General features: G+C 37.7%; 1 protein-coding gene across 4 annotated transcripts in view; it reads left to right on the plus strand.

Annotated features, from left to right (window-relative positions):
• The window catches only part of LOC150080867 (histone-lysine N-methyltransferase EHMT2-like), a 558,915-nt gene that overhangs the window by 92,466 nt on the left and 445,591 nt on the right, over nt 1-20,858 (plus strand). For 3 of the 4 annotated variants that reach the window (XM_090381696.1, XM_090381694.1, XM_090381695.1), the window contains exons 3-4: nt 10,407-10,556; nt 17,711-17,787. In XM_090381696.1, the coding sequence (XP_090237822.1) occupies nt 10,407-10,556; nt 17,711-17,787 (227 nt within the window). The remainder of the gene's footprint in view (nt 1-10,406; nt 10,557-17,710; nt 17,788-20,858) is intronic. The other variant, XM_090381697.1, reaches the window with a different exon arrangement.

Genomic DNA, 20,858 nt, shown 5'->3' on the forward strand with positions numbered 1-20,858 from the left:
GGCTGTATCTTAATACAGAATGTAGTGTTGTCAGTGAAATTTAATTTGAAGTCCAAAGTCGAATTTAAAAAACCCCTTTTCCTTTTTTCTGATAAAAATTACAATATCATCTGCTTTCTCAAAGTTAAAGGTTGGCAAATATGCATGCATAAATAAATTATATATAAAAAAAAATATTTTTTATATACCGGGTATAATTTATTTGTATATAATTTGTATTTCCAAAGCAGTGGAGAAATATAGTTTTCATTGTGCCAGTTTCCAATTGCTTCCAAGGTATTGCCTTATATTGCCAGTGTTAGGAAATTGCTTCCAATGTAGGTAATTTTTTAGTTCTGCAAAATAAGCACTGGGTAAAAAAAAAGTGAGGGCAGGAGTATGCTATAGGGCTAATGACTGTGAAGAGTATAATGAACAATATATAGACATTGGTATAATACTCATACATAGACAAAATGTATTTGATCAGTGTATTGAGTAGGGTTGCTGACCTGTCAGTTGTAATTACAGTGGAATAAATTGAGAATGCCCGCAAGGTAAAAGCAGATTACCTGAAATTAAATGAAATTAAGATTAACTTAAAAAATAACATAAAAATAATAAAAATGGTACCTCATGTTATAGGTCCTAGGGGTTGGCAGCCAAAACCGTAGGAGCCACAGCAACAGGCAAGGTTTTTGTTATGACGTGTATGTACAAACAATACATAATTGTTGACCTGAAAAAGACCAAAAATGAAGGAATAAAAAAATATATAATTCAAAAATAAATAAATAAATAAAAGTAAAATGCTAAAATAAATTTAAAATCAAAAATTTTTATTTTAGTATTTTAGTATTTTTATTTATTTATTTTTGAATTATATTCTTTTTATTTCTTCCTTTTTGGTCTCTGTTGCCTCCAAAATTTCCATTTGCTGTACAGCCAGGTTTGCACATGAAAGCAATACAGATGAAATGACTCCCATAGAATTTTTTGCTTTATTTTTTGATGAAGAACTAATCAATCTAGTGTACTCTGAGGCTAATAAATTTGCTGAACAAAGTGGCACTCATGATTCTAGTTGGACTCCAGTGATGCATGTTGAATTGAGAGTATTTTTTGCTCTGAAAATGCTGCAAGGTATTGTGAAAAAGCCTGAAGAATATATGCACTGGTCAAAAAAGCCATTACTCGAGACACCAGTGTTTGGAACTACGATGGCTCTTAGGTGTTATAAAAAGATAAAACAATACCTTAATTTCTCAGATAATGAGTCATGTGATGCAAATACGCACCCAAACCGAAAACTAAACAAGATTTATGATGTCTATTGCTTCGTAGAAAATAAATTTAGAAGTCGCTATGTTCCTAAAAGAGACATAACAATAGATAAAAGCTTGATGCTGTACAAAGGAAGACTCGGTTGGGTGCAGTACATGCCATTGAAGTGCTCAAGGTTTGGCATAAAGTATTATATGCTGTGTGAATCCGAAAGTGGCTATGTTTGGACTTTCATAATATATGTAGGAAAAGATACAGAAATGGATCCAGACTTTATTGGTCTTCCAATGTCTAGGCAAGTGGTTTTGACTCTCATAAAACCTCTGTTTGGAAAAGGATATTGCCTCACAGTCGACAATTATTATACCACTTCCCAATTAGCTGATATTCTCACCACAAAGAAAACTGATGTTTATGGTACAGTGAGACTAAACAGAAAGGAAATGCCTGACATGCTGAAGAAGGAAAAGCTGAAAAGGCAAGAGGTTGCTGCTTTTCAAAGAGGGAAAGTTGTGGCCTTACGTTGGTAAGATAAAAAAGATGTGGTGTTGTTATCTACAGTCCATAATCCTTCTCCGGAAGAAATAGAAACTCGAACAGGAGTAGTGAAGAGACCCAAAGTAGTTTGTGACTATAACTTTTCCATGGGAGGTGTAGATAAAATTGACCAGCATTTGGCAAACTATCCCCTGCCCAGGAAACAGATTAAAAAATACTACAGGAAGGTTTTCTTTCACCTAATGGACCCAGCTGTGTGGAATTCATTTCTAGTGTATAAAGCCACGATTTCAGATGGCCAAAAAGCTCTTTCACCCCTGAATTTCAGATTGGACCTGATTGATGAACTTATCAAGGAATATCACCCGCAAATTCCACCACTTAGAAAGGGAAGACCGTCCTCAACATCCCACCCAACTCTCTATTCACCAGGCCATTACCCCATTGATATTCCACCTACTGAGAAGAACTTTCCAACTAGAACTTGTCGGGTATGCTCCAAAAAGTGGAACAGAGATGGCAAGAAAATTCGAAAGGAGACATGCTACATGTGTGAAACATGTGAAATTGGCCTTTGCATCGCTCCTCACTTCAAGACCTACCACACCAAGTAAAATTACTGTTTGTTTTTCATGAAATGCTGTTTTTTTTTTTTTTTATGGAATTCAATTTGTCTTTCAGGGAATAAAGTAAGTTTGCATTTTTTTGTTTTTCTGTTCCTTTCTTTTAGCTCAAGTGCTAATTTATTAAAAAAAATCTGTATAATTTGTACACTTTTTGGCATACGCGAGATTACTCAATATAGCCCAAATGGGTTAATTACTCCAATGTATTTTCTACTAAAAAAATTATAAAAAACACAAACTATACAATGAGAATACGCATGATGCATACTTTTAATCTGTAAAATTAAAAAAAGTTGATCCGTTATGGCACATTTTCAGGAAAAAAATGTTCCGGGAAGGGGTTAAATGTAATATAAGATCACGAGTATTAAACATGTAGTTTCAGTTGATGGATAAAAATAAATAAGCAAGGTATGACAGATGCACCAAAATGCGCAAAGCAGCAGTAAAGGATGCAAAAGTTTATAAGTATGTAAGAATTGAAAAGTCTGATAAAATTTGTGTTGATGGAAGTGAAAAATACACAAAGTACCAAGTACTAGAAGGGTGAGGACAGCAGAAAAAAGAAGTAATGTAGATTTGTAAAAGGAGAAAGAATGTGAATATCCTATAAGTTATGATGAATTAAGAGAATTATAGGCTGAATTGCAAAGCCAATTAAAGATGAGGGAACTGCAAAGTAAAATGATTAATACCGAATGATTAAACAAATAAAATAAAAGGTGGGATAGATGTCATTAGATATAGGTGGGCAAATTTAGTTATAAGTTGAATATAGGGATAGCAAAATTGCAAAAATCTGATGTAAGCTGAAGTAAATATTGATACATGGTCAGGTATTTCATCAGGGGACTACACCTGACCATGTATCGGGAACTGTGTTTTTATACTTGTCGATAGCAGTGGGAGATAGGTGAAATAAAGCAAAAAGATTAAAATTAGCACATTCTTTCACAGTATGGACAAGGTAGTCCCAATGCAGTGTCAGTGATGTAAAGATAAAGCTAAAATAAAATATAAATAAGAGTTTTCAGAGTAGGAAAAAAGGTTTTTGAATTTAATTTAGGTTTTAAGTAAATTTGGGAAAAAAAATTATTGTGAAAAAATTTTGTGGAAATTAGACGAATTAAAATGAGAATTTAGAACAAGCATGTGGTATAGGGCAAAGTATTAAATTGAGGATGGGGAAGGGATAAAGTAGTAATTAAATAAAGAATAAAGACGAAAATAATGATAGAATGAGGCTAGTTGGAACATTCGTATCAGAGAGAGAGAGAGAGAGAGAGAGAGAGAGAGATAGAAAGAACATTATAAAATAAGTTATAGGTGGGTATGTCATTTAGGGTATGGGGAAGTGATTTGTAGAAGGAAAATAATTAGTTCAAATTTCTGCCAGCATGGAAAGAGCCCTGCTGCACATATGTAAAAGTTGTCATTTACTTCAAGACATGCTGCTTACACAAATGACATCCTGTTAGATAAAAGCAGAAAGGCCAACGCCACCATCAATAACATTATAGCTCTTACAGAAAAGGAACGTGCTCTTTTAGTAAAAGTATTCTACCAGAATAATAGTAATGCTAATGCAGCACTACGTGAATATTGGAAACTTATAAAGGTTTGTGTAAAGAACCGTTGATATCAATGGGACTTCGAAAACTAATAAAGAAATTTGAAGCGACTGGGGAGTTGGGTGCAATTCCAGGCAGGGGATGACCATGTATCGGAACAGAGGTAGTGCATGAAGTGGTGGTTGCAATGGTCAGAATGCAAAACACTACCAGTCAGTAGTGTCAGAGGTGTGTCAAGAGACTTGAACCTTCCTTGGTCTTCTGTGTAAAGTGCTTTGAATAATTTTACCAAGGTTCTTGTACAAGATTTACCTAGTGCAAGAACTAAAGCCTTGTGATAAGCAACAACAAATAGACTTTGCTCTGATTTCTGGCTCATATGGAACTTGACGATACATGGGCTTGAATGATCTTGTGGTCCGATGAGGCACATTTCACTCTTCATTGAGTGTAAATGCACAAAACTGCTGAATATGGGGAACTTCTTGCCCATCTGCTGTGCATAAAAGACCACTACAAAGTCCATACATTACAGTATGGTGTGAATTCACAGCAGAGTTTATAATTGGACTATTTCTTTGAACAGTCTACACCTCATGGCCCCTTAAAGTGTACGGTAACTAGTGCACAGTACTGCATTCTTCTAAGAGATTACATTATTTCAGCTCTGCCAAAAAGGCAATGCTTGGAGACTGTAGTATTCATGCAAGATAGTGCCCCTCCCCGCGTTAGTCGACAAGTGAAGGAACTGCTCCGTTCAACATTCGGAAATGATTGCATCATTTCTAGAGATTTTCCACAGTGCTGGCCAGCCCAATCAGCAGATCTCAATCCCTGTGATTTCTGGCTATGGGGGTACCTGAAAGACAGAGTTTACTGTGGCAGCATACAGACGCTTGTCAATTTCAAAGAAAGCATTAAACAGCATGTAGCCAACATCCCCAATGAGATGCTATGCAAAACTGTGCTGCACGCAGTTATCCTTTTTAAGAATGTCATCTCAAGCGAAGGAAAGCACATAGAACAATATCTGTAGATTTCTAAGTTCTGATATTAAAATCTAATCCTGAGTTAAGTATTCCATCTCCTGTTTATGGTGCCAATCCCCAGGGACTCACATCTGGTGAGTGTGGGTTTGGCACACCCAGGGTCCTGAGCTGGATATTATCATTCTTCTCTTTCTTGGTGATTTCCTTCTACTTTTCTCTCTCTCTCTCAGGGTAACTCGGGAATTTTTTTTTGGCTAGTGCAGCATAAGCCTCAGGCTTCCTTGCACCATATAGCTAATAATAATAATACAATACAATTTTATTTATCAAGAGATAATAATAATTTCTCTCCTGGTGGTGGAAATTTGAACAAATTTTTTTTTTTTTCTTCTACAAATTGCTTCCCATATCCTAAATGACATACCCATCGATTTTCACAGCGCTATCTCTAACTATTTTGACACTAGGGTCTCCCGAATAGGGAAACTTAATTTATAACCACCTGGTATATGAGTATAATGAATAACTGTATAGACATAGTGGACCAGTAACTCAGAATGTCTTATAATGAGGACTTGAACTTTCCTGATATTGACTGTACCTTGAGGATTTATTGGATGATTGTTTCCTAATATGCCATGTTAGAGAAGCAACATGAGAAAGCCATACTCTTTATCTGTTTATCTGCAGTGGCCCTTCATGCATTAAGAATTGCAGATAAAAGACCAGCTAGATGGCAGTGATCACAATGTATTGATATGGGATTTACTTAAAGATATAACTCCGTCAAAAGCAAGGGAAAGGGCTTTTTCTTTCATAAAGGTGAAACAGTTTTTAAATTCTACGCAGTGGGATCAAATGATGAAGTTACCAGTATCAAATTCTAAATGTGAAGCATTCATGGAAATAATCATAGAAGTTACTAGGCTTTTTATACCAACTAAGGAATATTGTTCAAGACATAGACTGAAATGGATGTCACATGGACTGATGAGACTCGTAGCAGCAAAGAAAAATGAATGAAATGCATATAAATTATCAGGTGATATAGATGCCACACTAGATATGAGGTGTGGCAATAAATTTTCTGGACTGGTGCTGTTGCAGTTAAAATTTTCTCCAACAGATGGTGGTACAGAGATTGTCCAGTAGGCTGACAGGTTGCAAGTAACAACTAGTTTAGTTAGTAGCATTAATGTTCTGTATCATGATTTTGCATTGGGGCAATGAATACATGTGACTAAACAGAGAAAATCTGCAACAGATGCCTATTAAATCTTAAAAACTGTTTATAGTGATGAAATGTTAAATTGTACTATGTGTTTGAATGGTATTAATGGTTCAGAGACAGATGAGATTGTTGTAATGGACAAAGAAGTGGTTGTCTGTCAACCTCTTAAAATGAGGAGAGAGTTGCAAAAGTTTGGGAAATTGTAATAGTGGTAATGGCAAATGATGCAAGAAAGCAAGCTTATATAGCATCGGCAAAAAAAAAATAGCCAGTTCACCCATCTGTATCCTCCAAGATTTTCTCTAGTTCTCCCTTGAATTTATTGAACCCATCTATCTTCCACAACAACAGTTGGAAGCCTGTTCCAACAATCAACCACCTGCTAACTGAAGGCAGACTTTGGCCCATCTATTCTGCAACCATCCTTCCCCAACTTGAATTTGCATCCCCTCATGTGTGTAGTCTCTGCAAGTTGAAGAATACCATTGACATTCAGTGTACTCAATCACCTCAGTCATCTCCCTGCAGGTGTCTGGTCTTAAGACACTGTAATTTGTAGAACTGAAGCCTTTCTAGATAAGAGACCCCTTTTTTCCCTTCACCAATCTGGTTGCCCTTCTCTGCACCCATTCCAGCAGATCTACATCCTTCCTAAAGTGAGGCCTGCAGACCTGTATATGGTACTCAAGATGCTGCCTAACCATTGCCTTATACAAAGGGATAATCACCTTCTTATCTAGGCACCTCTGTAGCCAGGTGGGCAGCAGCAGCAGTGCGCACCACACGCTTCTTGATTAGACCGGGGTTCAAGCCCGTGACCACCAAATACAGAGGATGCGGAAAGGTCAGGGAATGACCACCGCATATCAGCGGAGCAATATGGCCTTAGTTGCTAATGCTCCTAAAAACCAAAACAACAACAAGCTTCTTATCTCTGTTAGCAAAGTTTCTGTATATCATTGACAAAACTCCATGAACAGTCCTGGCAGCATGTCTGCACTGCTCAGAGAATTTCATGCCTGACTGCACAATTACAGGTCTTTTTCATTCTCCACTACCCTGAGTACAGTACCACACAGTTGATAAGTTATTCTGTGGTTACTCCTACCCATAAGCAGTACCTCACATTTGTCAATGTTAAACTTCAACTGCCATCTCTCAGTCCATTGACCCAATTTTCCCAGATCTTGTTGCAGTAGCTCACCTTGGACTGTCGTTAACTACCCTGTCAACCTTAATCTGCAGACTTTATTTAGGCATTAATCCTGGTATACCTTCATCAATATCATTGATAAATATTGAAAACAACAGTGGACCCAGACTGAACCTTTGGGGAACTCCACTAATAAGATTAGTGCACAAAGAGCAGTGCCCATTGATAACCACTCTCTGTCTTCTTTCACTTAACCATCCCTTTATCCATATAGTAGCTTGCCGTTAATGCCACATTGTTCCATTTTGTCAGCAGTGTTTTATGTACAATAGTATCAAAAGCCTTTCTGAAATCTAAGTATATGATGTCAAAATTGTTTTTTTCATCCAGTACCTTGGTCACTACATCATAGTAACCTGTCAGATTCATTAGACAAGACTACCCCTTAATAAATCCATGCTGCGATTGCAGTATAATTGCATGCCTATTCAAATGGTCCCACATTTCTTTAACTAGTGATTCCATTATTTTTCCTGGAACAGATGTTAAGTTAACAGGTCTATAATTACTAATGTCGCCTTTTGATCCCCCTTTATGAATTAGGGATATATTTGCACTTCTTCAGTCCATGAGTATCTCATGCAAATCCAAGAATGCTCTCATAATGGCTAAGGGTTTGCTTACCTCCTTTGTGGTGAGAGATCATCATTTGCCCCTCAGAATGATGGCTAGTAAGATGGATGTGAATAAGAAGATGATTCTTCAAATTCTGTGTGAAGATTTAGGGGAAATGAATGTATGTGCAAAATTAGTACCAGTCAACCTCACAGAGGAGCAGAAGCAACAAAGAGTGTCATCATGCAAAGATTTCATCCAGACTTGTGAAGACAATCCTAATTTCCTTGACCGTATTATCACTGGAGATGAGCTGAGTGTGTCAGTACAACCCAGAGACAAGTGTAAGAGCATTCAGTGGACTTCAAAATCATCACCAAGGCCCAAAAGGTTTAATTTGCAGAAATCCAGGCTCAAGATGATGCAGATTGTGTTTTTCTGACAAATGGTGTGATTCACAAAGAATTTCTGCCTGAAGAGGGAGAGAGTCGATGCTGTGTTCTGAATACAGGTGCTTCAAAGACTATTGAAGCATATTTCCCATGTGAGACTGCAATTTTAAGAGAAAGGCAGCTAGTTCTTGTTGCACAACAATGTCCTTACCTATTCCACACTTGTTGTGAAGACCTTTCTGACAAAACATAGCATTGTCCAGATCAATCTACTCTACTGATCTAGCACCAGCAGACTTCTTCCTCATTCCCAGTGTGAAAAATGCTGTCCAAGAAAAGGGATTTAAGGATATTGAGGACATAAAGAAAAAAGTAACTGCTGAACTGAAAATGTCCTCTTTGGATCACCTTTGCTGATTCTTTTCACAATCTTTTAGAATGATGATAAGTGCATATAATCAGGCAGTGATTACTTTGAATAAAAATAAAAGCATTTTTGAGCTCCTTCACTTTTTTTTTTTTCATTCTCCCAGTCTGAGAACTTTATTTCCACACCTTATAAACTAGTTTTCAATGAATTAACAGAGGAGGTTAAGCCCAGCTAAGGCAGATTACAGGAGGTCTCTGGCGAAGAATGCAAAGAAAAGCAGCAATGACGTCTTTACTTATGTAGGAAGGAGGGGGCTGAATCAAATTGTACACTAGATATGAATGGATTAATTGTTGATGATCTGCACAGGTTATAGACAAACCTGAGCAGATCATCAACCTGCTTAGTTTGTAGACAAACTGAATGGGCATTTTGTATCTACATTCACACATGAGGAATTTTTAAGAGATGGTTGTTGTTGTTGTTATTTGGTTTTTAGGAGTTAGCGACTAAGGCCATATTTCTCCGGGGATATGCGGTGGTCATTCCTTGACCTTTCCGCATCCTCCATATTTGGTGATCACGGGCTGAACCCCGGTCTAAGCAAGAAGCGTGTGCTACGCACTGCTGCTCCTGCCCACCTGGCTACGGAGGCGGCCTAAGAGATGGTGATGCCAGAAGTGATTCATATTCTGGCCGAGAGCTGAATTATTTTGTGATAACTGAACGGAAAGTTGAGGAGAAATTGCTGAAGCTAAAATGTAAAAAAAGACACCTGGTGTGTTTGGGATCTAACCAGTTATATTTAAGGAGGCAGCAAAAGGAGTTAGCAAATCTTTAGCCATGATTAAGAGACTATCCCCAGATTCAGGGGAGGTCTGATATTGATGAAGGCATTTCAGTTTTAGTATCTAAGTTGGAGGGGTAGTTAATCGCAGTAATCAGGTTATGCTACTGCAAAAAGATCTAGACAAATTAGTCAAATGGGCTGAAAAGTGGCAATTAAAGTTTGATATTGACAAATGCAAGTTACTTCATATTTTTCAGTAGTTATTTTCAAACAAACTTTTATTAATTCTGTTGAAAAAAATTAAAAATAAAGTATAAACATGAAACTATTAGTCTTTTTCATTTTTAACTTCCTGAACAGTTAAGTATTCAAGGTTACCCATGGCCATAGTTTTTCTGCTTATAAAAAAAAAAAAAAAACTGTGTATATTTAAGAAGGAATAGAGCCTTTAACCATGAGCCAACAATTAATGCACAATGTTTCAGAACAACACCAAAGAAGTCCCACATGAAAATAGTAACAAATGTGGTGGCATGCCCCTGACAGGTGCCTTCTGCATATAATTCGAAGTAAACAGCAACTCTTCACTTCCAAAGTAAAAATGTATGTATATATTTAGGAAAGAACCTTGAACCAATAATTAACATGCTATTGTGATATTTTGTAACTCATCCACAAGATTTCATACAAGCGTTGCTGGGTTAATTAAGAAATGCAATTGGATCTTTTTCCCCTTGGTCTGATTATTATATGATAAAAAAAAAAACCTTCGTTCTTTGTCAGTTTGTCTAAATTTGGTATTTGGATAGTATTTAAAGATAGTTGTTTCCTTTCCTTTCTTTTGTTTTTGCTTTTCTCTTATGATTTTTATATAGAGCATGCTTTTTCATATAATGTTTTATGTTCAGATGATCAAGATGAAGATGACACAATTGCATCTAGTGTGAAATTTAGACAAAGGTTGAAGCGTAGACTGACTGATGAGCTACTTGATGATAATCTTAGCATAGTATCATCATGTTCAAATGGTTCAGGAGGGAATAAGAAGCTTAAAATTGGTGAGTTGCGGCCTCTTTATATAGCATGAGAGAGAGAGAGAGAGAGAGAATATCAATGATAAAATATACAGGGTATTTTTAGGAATTTAGGAAAGTATTTTAAAAGTCTTTACTTCTAGGGGTATTGAAGTATGTGTGATTGTTTCTAAATTCTAGGTAATTGAGTTATTTTTTTTTTATTGTTGCAAATAGAAGTTTCTCTATTAATATGATTGACCTTACATATCAAGCAAACGAATAATTATATGCCTTCAATTTCCAAATTAGTATACTTTTAAAACACCATGTATATGGGAAATAGTTTTCCATAATTTGTATCATTAAATTGCTTTTATAGAGATATCGTTCACATATAAGTCTTATTCAGAAATACCGACATTTGTTAAGTGTTTTTCTTCTTGCCTCTTAGGGGATGTGAGCAATAGGCTGTGGAGATCAGTTCATTATGGAGTGTTGGAGCATTTAAACATTGTGTTCATGTGCACAATGGTTTTTTAAAAGTAAAATAAAAATAAATATTGCTATTAATGGTCCCCAAGTGTATGCTCATAACCATAAGTGTGGGCGCCTCCATAGCCAGGTGGGAAGGAGCAGCAGTGCGTAGCACACGCTTCTTGATTAGACCGGGGTTCAAGCCCATCACCACCAAATACGGAGGATGTGGAAAGGTCAGGGAATGACCACCGCGTATCCCGGAGCAATATGGCTTTAGTTGCTAATGCTCCTAAAAACCAAATAACAACAACAACCATAAGTGTGTTATATCTTTAGACGTGTGTGTGTGTGTGTGTGTGTGTGTGTGTGTGTGTGTGTGTGTGTGTGTGTGTGTGTGTGTGTGTGTGTGTGTGTGTGTGTGTGTGTGTGTGTGTTCGGGCTGATTTGCATTTCTGCAGGCTGAAAACCTTACGTCCTCCACTTGAGGTCGGTTAACTATAGCCTTGAATGAAGAGGACTTCAGAAATTCCTCCAGTCATCGACAGGAATCGAACCCTGACCTCTCCAAATAAGTAACAACAGTGTATTGTGTTGACTAGACTGCTAAGGAGGGTTTTTTAAAAGTATATAATTATAATGCAGATAATTTTTTCAGCATATTTTTGTGTTCATGATGGTTCTGTCTCTCAATGTGATCAGATCATAGGTAACCAATTTTAAAATTATCAGTGCAGCCACTGGAGCTTCACATACTTTAAAATGCTCAAGAATGTAGAGTGGGTCCACTTGTCTGTTGAATGATCCTGAGATGATCCATTATATCTTTCCCCAACATGCTACATTTGTCGGAAGATACCATGAGGCATATTATTCATGCACACAAAAGTTTTGTCCTTACAAAATGGCCATTGTTTGTGAACTCAGTGCAAATGACAAACTGAATTAAATTTCTGTATTTGTTTAATGGAGTCTGAACTTGGAGGGGGGGTGGGGATATTCTATTTATACTCCGGCTTGACCACTAAGTCACAGGAGCTTAAAATTAATCATTTTTGACAGTGAGTACAGTTGCTAATCATATTTACCAGTTGTGTAGGCTTGAACCATGGTCCACCCATATGCCTGTACTCCTGCACTCTCACACTTAACTGGTCAGCTATATTGAGCTGCACATTTTCTTATGAATGAAATAGATTTCTTACTTTATTCACTGAAATGAAGGTATGATGTGCTACTTTAGCTCATCATACCTTCATTGTGCTACTTTGGTCAAGCATATTGGTGTCCTTTTTCGAAAATGAAAATGGTTTCAGTAGTTTCAATAGTTTCAGTTAATGCAGACTGTGATTTAGGAGTTCCAACAGACGTTTTGAAGAAATTGACAACATAGCAAGACATTGAACCATTGAAGTTAATTATGAGGGCATCTTTAGACTCAGGGGAGATGCCTTTGGATTGGAGAAGTGCCAGTGTATCGCCAGTACATTAAAGCGATTCTAAGAGTGAAGTTGGTAACTACAAACCAGTTAGTTTAACTTCAGTGGTAGTAAAAATCTTAGAGGTAATGATCAAGAGTGCAGTCCAGGGACATTTAGATAGATATGGCATTCCGAAGGACACACGACATGACTTTGTTAAGGGTAAATCATGCTTAACTAACTTAGTACAAAGCAGCAAAACACCTTGCTTGCTTCGATTCCTTCCCAGTTCCTTTTCTGACTATAAACCAGTCATACGGCAGATATGTACTGAGAAGTGGTCTGAAATGTGGCATAATCAAACAGGTAACAAGCTTCTTGAAATATAACAGAATCCACAGCTATGGAGATCCAGTTCCCGATTAAACAGGCAGGAAGAGGTCGTGCTTGCAAGAGCACGAATTGGCCATACATATCTAACACACCTATTTTTACTTCTAGGAGATCCTCCATTTTGCCCACATTGTAGTTTCATACTTACCGTGAAGCATATTATCATTGAGTGTGCACATTATCATTCAGCTAGAATTGCATATTTCAGATTGCTACTTAGCTCACAAAAACCTGTACAACTGAGCCATATACTTGGAGATGATGCCACTTTATCAGAACTGTTCACTTATTTAAAAATGATTAACGCATACAATCACTTCTAGACCAATCTCCTTTTATATATTGACCAACACTCCAAAGTAACAGGTGCAGTTTGGTCATAGCAGCCCTTGCGCCAATAAATCCCACTCCAACAACAACAATAACTAACTTAGTAGACTATTTTGACCCGGTTACTCATGAGCTGGATATAGGGAATAATTTCAACACAGTTTATTTGGATTTTAGCAAAGCATTTGACTCAGTCCCTCATGAGAGGATACATGTATAAGCTTGAGCACATTGGGATTACTGGTAAGATGGATTGCTGGGTGGCTGCAGGGTAGAAGGCTGAGGGTTGGGATTAATGGATATTCTTTGATTGGTGTAATGTCAGGAGTGGGTCCCTCAAGGATCAGGTGTGATTCTAGGACGACTGTCGTTTCTCATTTTCATAAATGACATTGATGAAGACATTGATGAATAGAAGGTGTGATGTCAAAATTTGCAGATGACATAAAGATGGCAGAGTTGTTAATGATCAGTGCCAAACAGCGCTCCCCCAGGGCGATTTGAACAGACTTCAAAGATGGTCAGAGAAGTGGCAGCTATGTTTTTATGCTGCTAAATGCAAGGTCTTATACTTGGGGAATAGCAACCCACAAATAAATTATATACTTGGTTGGGTTACAGTGGAGGAGGAAAGGGATCTGGGAGTTGCGATATGGGCAGATATGAATTTTTCTGAACAGTGTAAACAGGCAACCAGGAGAGCCCATGGTGTCCTATTGATGATTTATCCAGTGTTATCCTGTAGAGATAGGGAGGTCATAATCCCACTGTATAAGGCAATTGTCAGACCACATTTAAAAAATGATAATTGAGCTTCTTGAAACGGGCCCAAAGGCAAGCAACTTGAATGGTGTGATCGACAGAAGGACGATATGAGGATGACATATGAGGGAAGTAAGTATAAACTAGTCTGCAATCAAGCCACAAAGGAGGTTCAAGCTAAGGCAGATTATGAGAAGTTTTTGGCAAAGGATGCAAAGAAAAACAGCTAAGACTTTAATTATGTAAACAAAGGAAGGAAAACGATAAATCACATTTCTCCACATGATATTGATGGTTTAACTGTTGGCAATCCTGCCCAGGTTGCTGAAAACTGGCCGACCGGGCTAGCCGAGTGGGTAAAGTACCTGCCCGGCAACCCAAAGGTCGCGGGTTCGATTCCCGCCTCGGGCTTGGATCAAAGTACTGCAAAAACCTTGGGAGGTGCAATATGGCCACAGAAGCCGATGCGCCAATAACTACCAAATCAAAAAAAAAAAAAAAAAATGCTGAAAACTGATTAGGTATTTTGCATATACAAAATACCAAGAGAAAAGTGGAACAGAAATTGTTGAAGCTGGATTCTATCTGTTATTTACAAGCTCTATTAAATTGGGACCTATTTAAGACACCTGGGGGTGGATGAGATCTGTCCAGTTAAGGGAGGCAGCAAAAGAGATAAGCAATTCTTTAGCCATAATTATGAAAGCATCTTCGATTCAGGAGAGATCCCTATGAACTGTAGATGTGCAAATGTATCCTGATTTGGAAAGGTGGATCAGTTTAATTACTTGAAAGGGTGAGTAATTATAGACCTGTTGGATTGACTTCTGTTCCAGGTGATTTAGTGGAATTACTGGTTAGGGAAGTAATGACATTATACTGTAGTCACAGCAAGGGGCCATCTTCTGGAATCAGTTTGGATATTACACTGAGTGGCCAGAAATCATGGGATATCCACCTTTTGCCTGGATAAGGGCGGTCATATGGTGAGGCATTGAGTCCACTAGTTCATGAAAGCATTACACAGGTATTCCCATCCGTGCTTGCCGCATTGCTGGCCATAATTCCTTCATATTCCTGGGTGGAGGATCTAAAGCTCAAATGGACCTTTCCATAACATCCTAAAGATGCTCCACAGTGTTCGTGTCCGGTGAACTGGGAGGCCATTCCATGGTGGTAAAATCTGTGGAATGCTCTTAGAACCATGTTCTAGTCACAGCTCTGTGGGGAGGTGCATTGTCCTGCTGGAAGAGTCCATTGCCCTGTGGGTGCACAATGACCACAAAGGGATGCAGGTGGTCTGCAAGGATGGACACTTAACATGGACCATTCAGAGATGTGTCTATACATACTGGAGGTCCTAACATGTGCCAGTTGAACACACCCCCACACAACCATTACCGACCACCCACCTGCCTGAACAGTTCCTTGTTGACATGACGGGCGCATAACTTCGTGCTGTTTCTGCCAGATATGCACCCTCCCATCCACTCAAAATAACTGGAAATGGACCAGGAGTCCCGTCTCCAATCATCCAGGTCCAGTGCTGATATTTTTTTGTCCAGTTAAGGCATATAGTCCTGTGTCATGGTGTTAGCAGTGGGACTGTGGTGGGTCAGCGACTCCCATAACCTATTGTGGCTAATGATCGCCTGCTGGTTTGCTGGAGGCGTTTCTGGCACCTTCCTTGTTGAAGTCGGCAGTGATTTGTGCCACTGTCACGGCGCCTCCGTAGCCAGGTGGGCAGGAGCAGCAGTGTGTAGCACACGCTTTTTGATTAGACTGGGGTTCGAGCCTGTGCCCACCAAATACGGAGGATGAGGAAAGGTCAGGGAATGACCACCACATATCCCCCTGGAACAATATGGCCTTAGCTGCTAATGCTCCTAAAAAAAAAAAACAAACAAACAAACAGCCAGCGCTGTCCATGATGAAATGTTATTCCGAAAATGGTGTATTCCAGATACACTCTTGATACTGTCAAACGGGGATAGTGCAATTTCTATACCACCTCTGCGATAGAGTGACCCATGCGTCGGATGCAGATGGTATGAAGGTCGGCATGATGGTTAATGTTAGTAATCAGGGCATGCTTCTGCAACAAGAGCCGACCGGGCTAGCCGGGTGGGTAAAGTGCCTGCCTGGCAACCCAAAGGTCGCGGGTTCGATTCCCTCCTCGGGCTTGGATCAAAGTACTGCAAAAACTTTGGGAGGTGCATTATGGCCACAGAAGCCTATGTGTCAACAACTACCATCTGCAACAAGATCTAGAAAAATTAGGCAGATACACTGAAAAGTGACAGTTGAAGTTTAACAATGACAAATGCAAGGTTTTTCACACATGTAGTAGTAATCCCAGTATAGCATACCAACTGTATGGTATCACATTGACAATAGTGGAGAATGAAAAACACCTGGGGGGGGGAATGGTAATTTTTCAGTCAGGCATGAAGTTTTCTGAGCAGTGCACACAGGCTGCTATGATAACTCATGATGTTGTCAGTGATATGTACAAATTGTGTAAGCAGGGATAAGAAGGTGATTGTGCTATCATATAAGGCAGTAGTTAGGCCACACTTTGAGTGCTGCATACTGTTCTGGAAGCGTCATTTTAGGAAGCATGTGGATTTTGTTGGAAAGGATGCTCTTACCAAGAAAGGCTTCAGTTTTGCAGATTGCAGTATCTGGAGACTAGGTAGTTCTGATGAGATCTGATTGAGGTGTTTAAGGCTTTGAATGGCACCAGCATTGAGTAAGCTCAATGCTGATCACATACTAACTCTTGCTTAGGAGACACACTAAGGGGATATAAATTCAAATTGAGGAAGGCTGGTTGCGGTATAGATGTGCAGAAATTTGTATTCAGCTAGCAGGTAGTTGATCGTTGGAACAAACTTCCATTTTGTGCTGTGGAAGTGGGTAGTTTGAATAAGCCTGTGGAAGAGCCGAATGAACTGTTATAGGAGAGGGGGATGGCAGGTGATATGGGAATTTTGAATATTTTTCCCCCATATATATTTTCGTTTCTCTCTTGGCTTTGCTTTATATAAGCTTGCTTTCTTGCATCATTTACGACTACTATTTTTTTTTTTTTTTGTATATACTATAGATTCACTTTTTTCAATCACTTTTTTATACAGCCTCTTTTTACATCTTTAACTTATATATGTGTGTAATTTTAAATTTTGTGGCTTTAAAATTACACAGATATATAAGTTAGAGGTGTAAAATGAAGATTTTTAAATTTTCAAAGTTTCATCAAAAACATAAAACATTGTATGTAATAATTAATGCAGTCCATTAATAAAATGTCAAGGATTGATATACTGCAAGAAGAACTTAAAAACAAAATTAAAACTTTTTGCAGAAATAAAAAAGTAATTTGGGGAACTTTCAGGTGCCATTCAACCTTTGCAACTTTTTGGGGTGTGACCACTGCTGGGTTAAATGATCTTGCAGAACTGTTTAGAAGGAAATTTTAATTTCTAGTGAAAATTTTATTCTGGGTAACCGTACTTAGCTTGTGTAATTAGTTAATCAGTTGTGTTGTCAGAATATGATTAAGAAAAATTGATACCTTGGCATTTGTAATAAAATGCATAAAATTTTAATGTTGCATTTGAAAGAGATCACATGCACAGGTATTTTATATCTTTGTATTTTGTATAATGTTCATCTTGCATTCTTTCCATTTATTAGAAATACAATCTCATACTAAAACTTTAAAATTAAAAGTTGGGAAGGTAATTATAAAAATATTTTTATACTGAAATAATGTAGTCTGAACATGTATTTTTTTTTTATGAATTATTTTAGTTCCTGGAGGAGAGTCTATGTTTTCTTTACAATTGAGTGATACTGGCAATAAAGCCCAGCCCCGGCTGGATGTTGTAGTAAGTTTTCTCTTTTCATTTCTATTTTTGTATATTTTAGATTGATGTTTAGTACTGATGTTTACTATGTAACTTGACTTCATTTCATGCTAAGTGTTGTTATTATTTTTATCTACTTCCCTTTGGTGTTAAATGTGTTTGGCACACTGATTGAGTTTTATATATATATAAAAAAAAAACATTGCATGGAAAATTGTTTAAGTTCTCTCTAAGCAAATATGTTCCCATTTGGATACGTTATATTATTTTATTATTCTGTTGTGTGCTATATCCAGCTCCAGTACTCATAAATTTGATCACAAACATAGCATCAGTACAGCAGGCCCCCGTTATAACGCGGTTCGCTTTACGCTGATTCGCTATAACGCTGTTCTTATATTATAACCCGTATCTGACTATAACGCTGTCACAGATCACTATAACGCTCTTTTACAGATTACATTTTTGACATAAAAAGAAAAAAGTAAAGTGCAGCCATTATCAACCCACTGCAGGATGGAAGCCTCCTCAACAATTCATGCTGAGGGAAATGGACCATAATCTGCCACGCTGGTCCAGTGCGGGTTGGCAGATCGACCGTATTCAGCAGTCAGGGGCTTGAACCCCGGTCTACTCAAAGAGCGTGTTGCTACTGCACTCCCGCTCTTGCCCACTCGGCTACGGAGACAGGCGACATTTTTGACATATTTAACGAAATCGTTTCATTTGATGGAGTCGATAGCTTGAAAATGAATAGCAAAACAGCATTAAAACGTTTCCCACGCCGACTTGAGAAATTTTCCCACGCTTAGTAAAATTTTCTCGCACGCTAATTTAGTTTCAGTACAGTGACTTGTTACATAGTTCCGCGATCAACATTTAAAAAAATGATCAAGTATATTGCTTGTAATATTTGCGTTATATGCATTTATCCGAAGTCTAGTCATCACTCAGTAGAGTATTAGACATCGTGCGTAACGGAAAGTTTACATGAACATTGTATCGTAATTAATTCAACCAACGCAGTTACATTTTCGAAGAGCTAATAATGACTGATAGGAATGAAAAAGCAACAACGTCTGGGTGCAGTACGAAGACTATAAATGTAAGAAAAAGACTGAATTTGAAAAGTAAATTAGACGTTTTGAAGCGAATCGATTCCGGTCAACGACAAACGGATGTGTGCCATAATTTAGGACTTGCAACTTTAACTGTAAGAACAATTATAAAAAAATAAAGAATTAATTTTTGCAGCGGAAAAGATAGCTGTTCCACTGCAAGCAACTAGGACTAGGCCGGCTATTAGGATTGAAATGGAAAGACTTTAATTTTATTGAAGATAATATTCTAATGCAGAATTCAGTTAAGTTAAATATTAAAAAGAGAGAGAGAAAGAGATTAGCCAATATGATGATCTGAGGAAAACTCGCCTAAAAAAAAAAAAAAAATGTGGAACCATTTAAAACTGGTAAGGGCTGGTTGAATAGATTTAAAATCCAGGGAGCAGCCGCAAGTGCAGATCAAGGAGCCGAAACTTTCAAAAAAGAACTTTTGTTAAAATTATTGAAGAGGGGTATTATGTGTTATACTTCTCAACAAGTTTTTAACATAGCTGAAGCAGGACTTTTGTGGAAACGAATGCCTAAAAGAAGTTTCATATTGAAAGAAGAAAAAAACATGCCAGGTTTCAAAGCGGTGAAGGATCGGTTGACTTTATTGTTGGTTGTAACGCTGTGGGGGATTTAAAATTAATACCCCTTTTAGTTTATTTGGAAGAGGTCCAAAGTTCAACTCAAAATCCACACATTTTTCATGATTAAATTCATCAATTAAATTAAATTCATTATTTTAATTGGAATTTTAAATTTACTTTTGATACGCAAGTAGTTACCACATAATTATACGTATGCAATGCAGAATATTTTATATGTGCAAATATTTGAATATTGAATATTTTGACCGACATTTGTGCATCTTTTCATTACTGTTTATTATTCATTAGGAAATATCCTATGGCACTGACCGCAGCTCATAAATACATGTTACCTTACGGGAAAGCGGCGCTCGCTTAGCGCGGATTCACTTAGCGCTCTGTTTTTCCGGAACTAATGATCAGCGTTAAGCGGGGGTCACCTGTATATGCCTTATCCAAAATGAAGAGTGGTTGAATGTCTTCAGCGATCTTGTATACAGCTGAACACTGTCAAAACATTCCCAGATTTGCATATTAAACATAAACCCAGACATAGTCACTCTCAATGTCTCCTTGAGTACAATTGCTGGTAGCAGTTCTGGAGTTGGTCCTGCTGAATTGTGTGGAGAGCATCTTGAGTTGCATCATTAACCTCGTTTTTGCTGCAGAGGTGATAAATGTTTAATTTTTGAGAAAAGAAAAAAAATCTCGTGGTTGAGGCCAGGTGAGTAAAGGGGGAGGGATAACATAGCTGTCATGTTTAGTAAGCTTTTGTTGTTTGAGAAATGTGCAGTCTGCGGGTGCATTGTTGTGTATTAACTTTCAATCTTTCAGTGCCTAACATTCTACAAGATTTTTGCCGAATTGCCTCTCACAGCCGGTACACTACCTGTATGTGTTATCTTTCCTTATTCACAGTGGCATCTGGAGAGGAATGAATTCATATTACACCATACCTTTATGGTCAAGAAAACTTTGAACATCACTTTCCTTTTTAACCCCTTCCTGAAATTTTTTTTTTCCCCCCCCTTGTGGAATGAGACAGTTTCCAAGTTTATGATTCATGCTTTTTTGGATTGCATAAACCAAATGATTCTGGACTCTTAAGAATAATGGATCATTATCAGATGTTGTTATGTGATTGCTGCAAATTATCATCCACTCATAGTGTTTGTTATCATCAGTAAGCATCTGAGGCAACACATACCAAGCAATCTGCTGTATATTCAAATGATGTTAAAATTCCATGATAGCTTCTGTGTGAAATGTTTAAAGCTTCTGCAAGTTTATCGATAGTCACACAGCAGTTCTAATATACATTGTCTGGCTGTTTCAAATTTTTTTGAGCATACAAGCAGTTAAAGGTCTTCCAATATGGTTGTTATCTGCTAAACTTTCT

The sequence above is a fragment of the Mastigoproctus giganteus genome, chromosome 9 (assembly GCF_048544385.1).
Source record: "Mastigoproctus giganteus isolate SK-2022 chromosome 9, ASM4854438v1, whole genome shotgun sequence".
Taxonomy (NCBI): Eukaryota; Metazoa; Arthropoda; class Arachnida; order Uropygi; family Thelyphonidae; genus Mastigoproctus; species Mastigoproctus giganteus.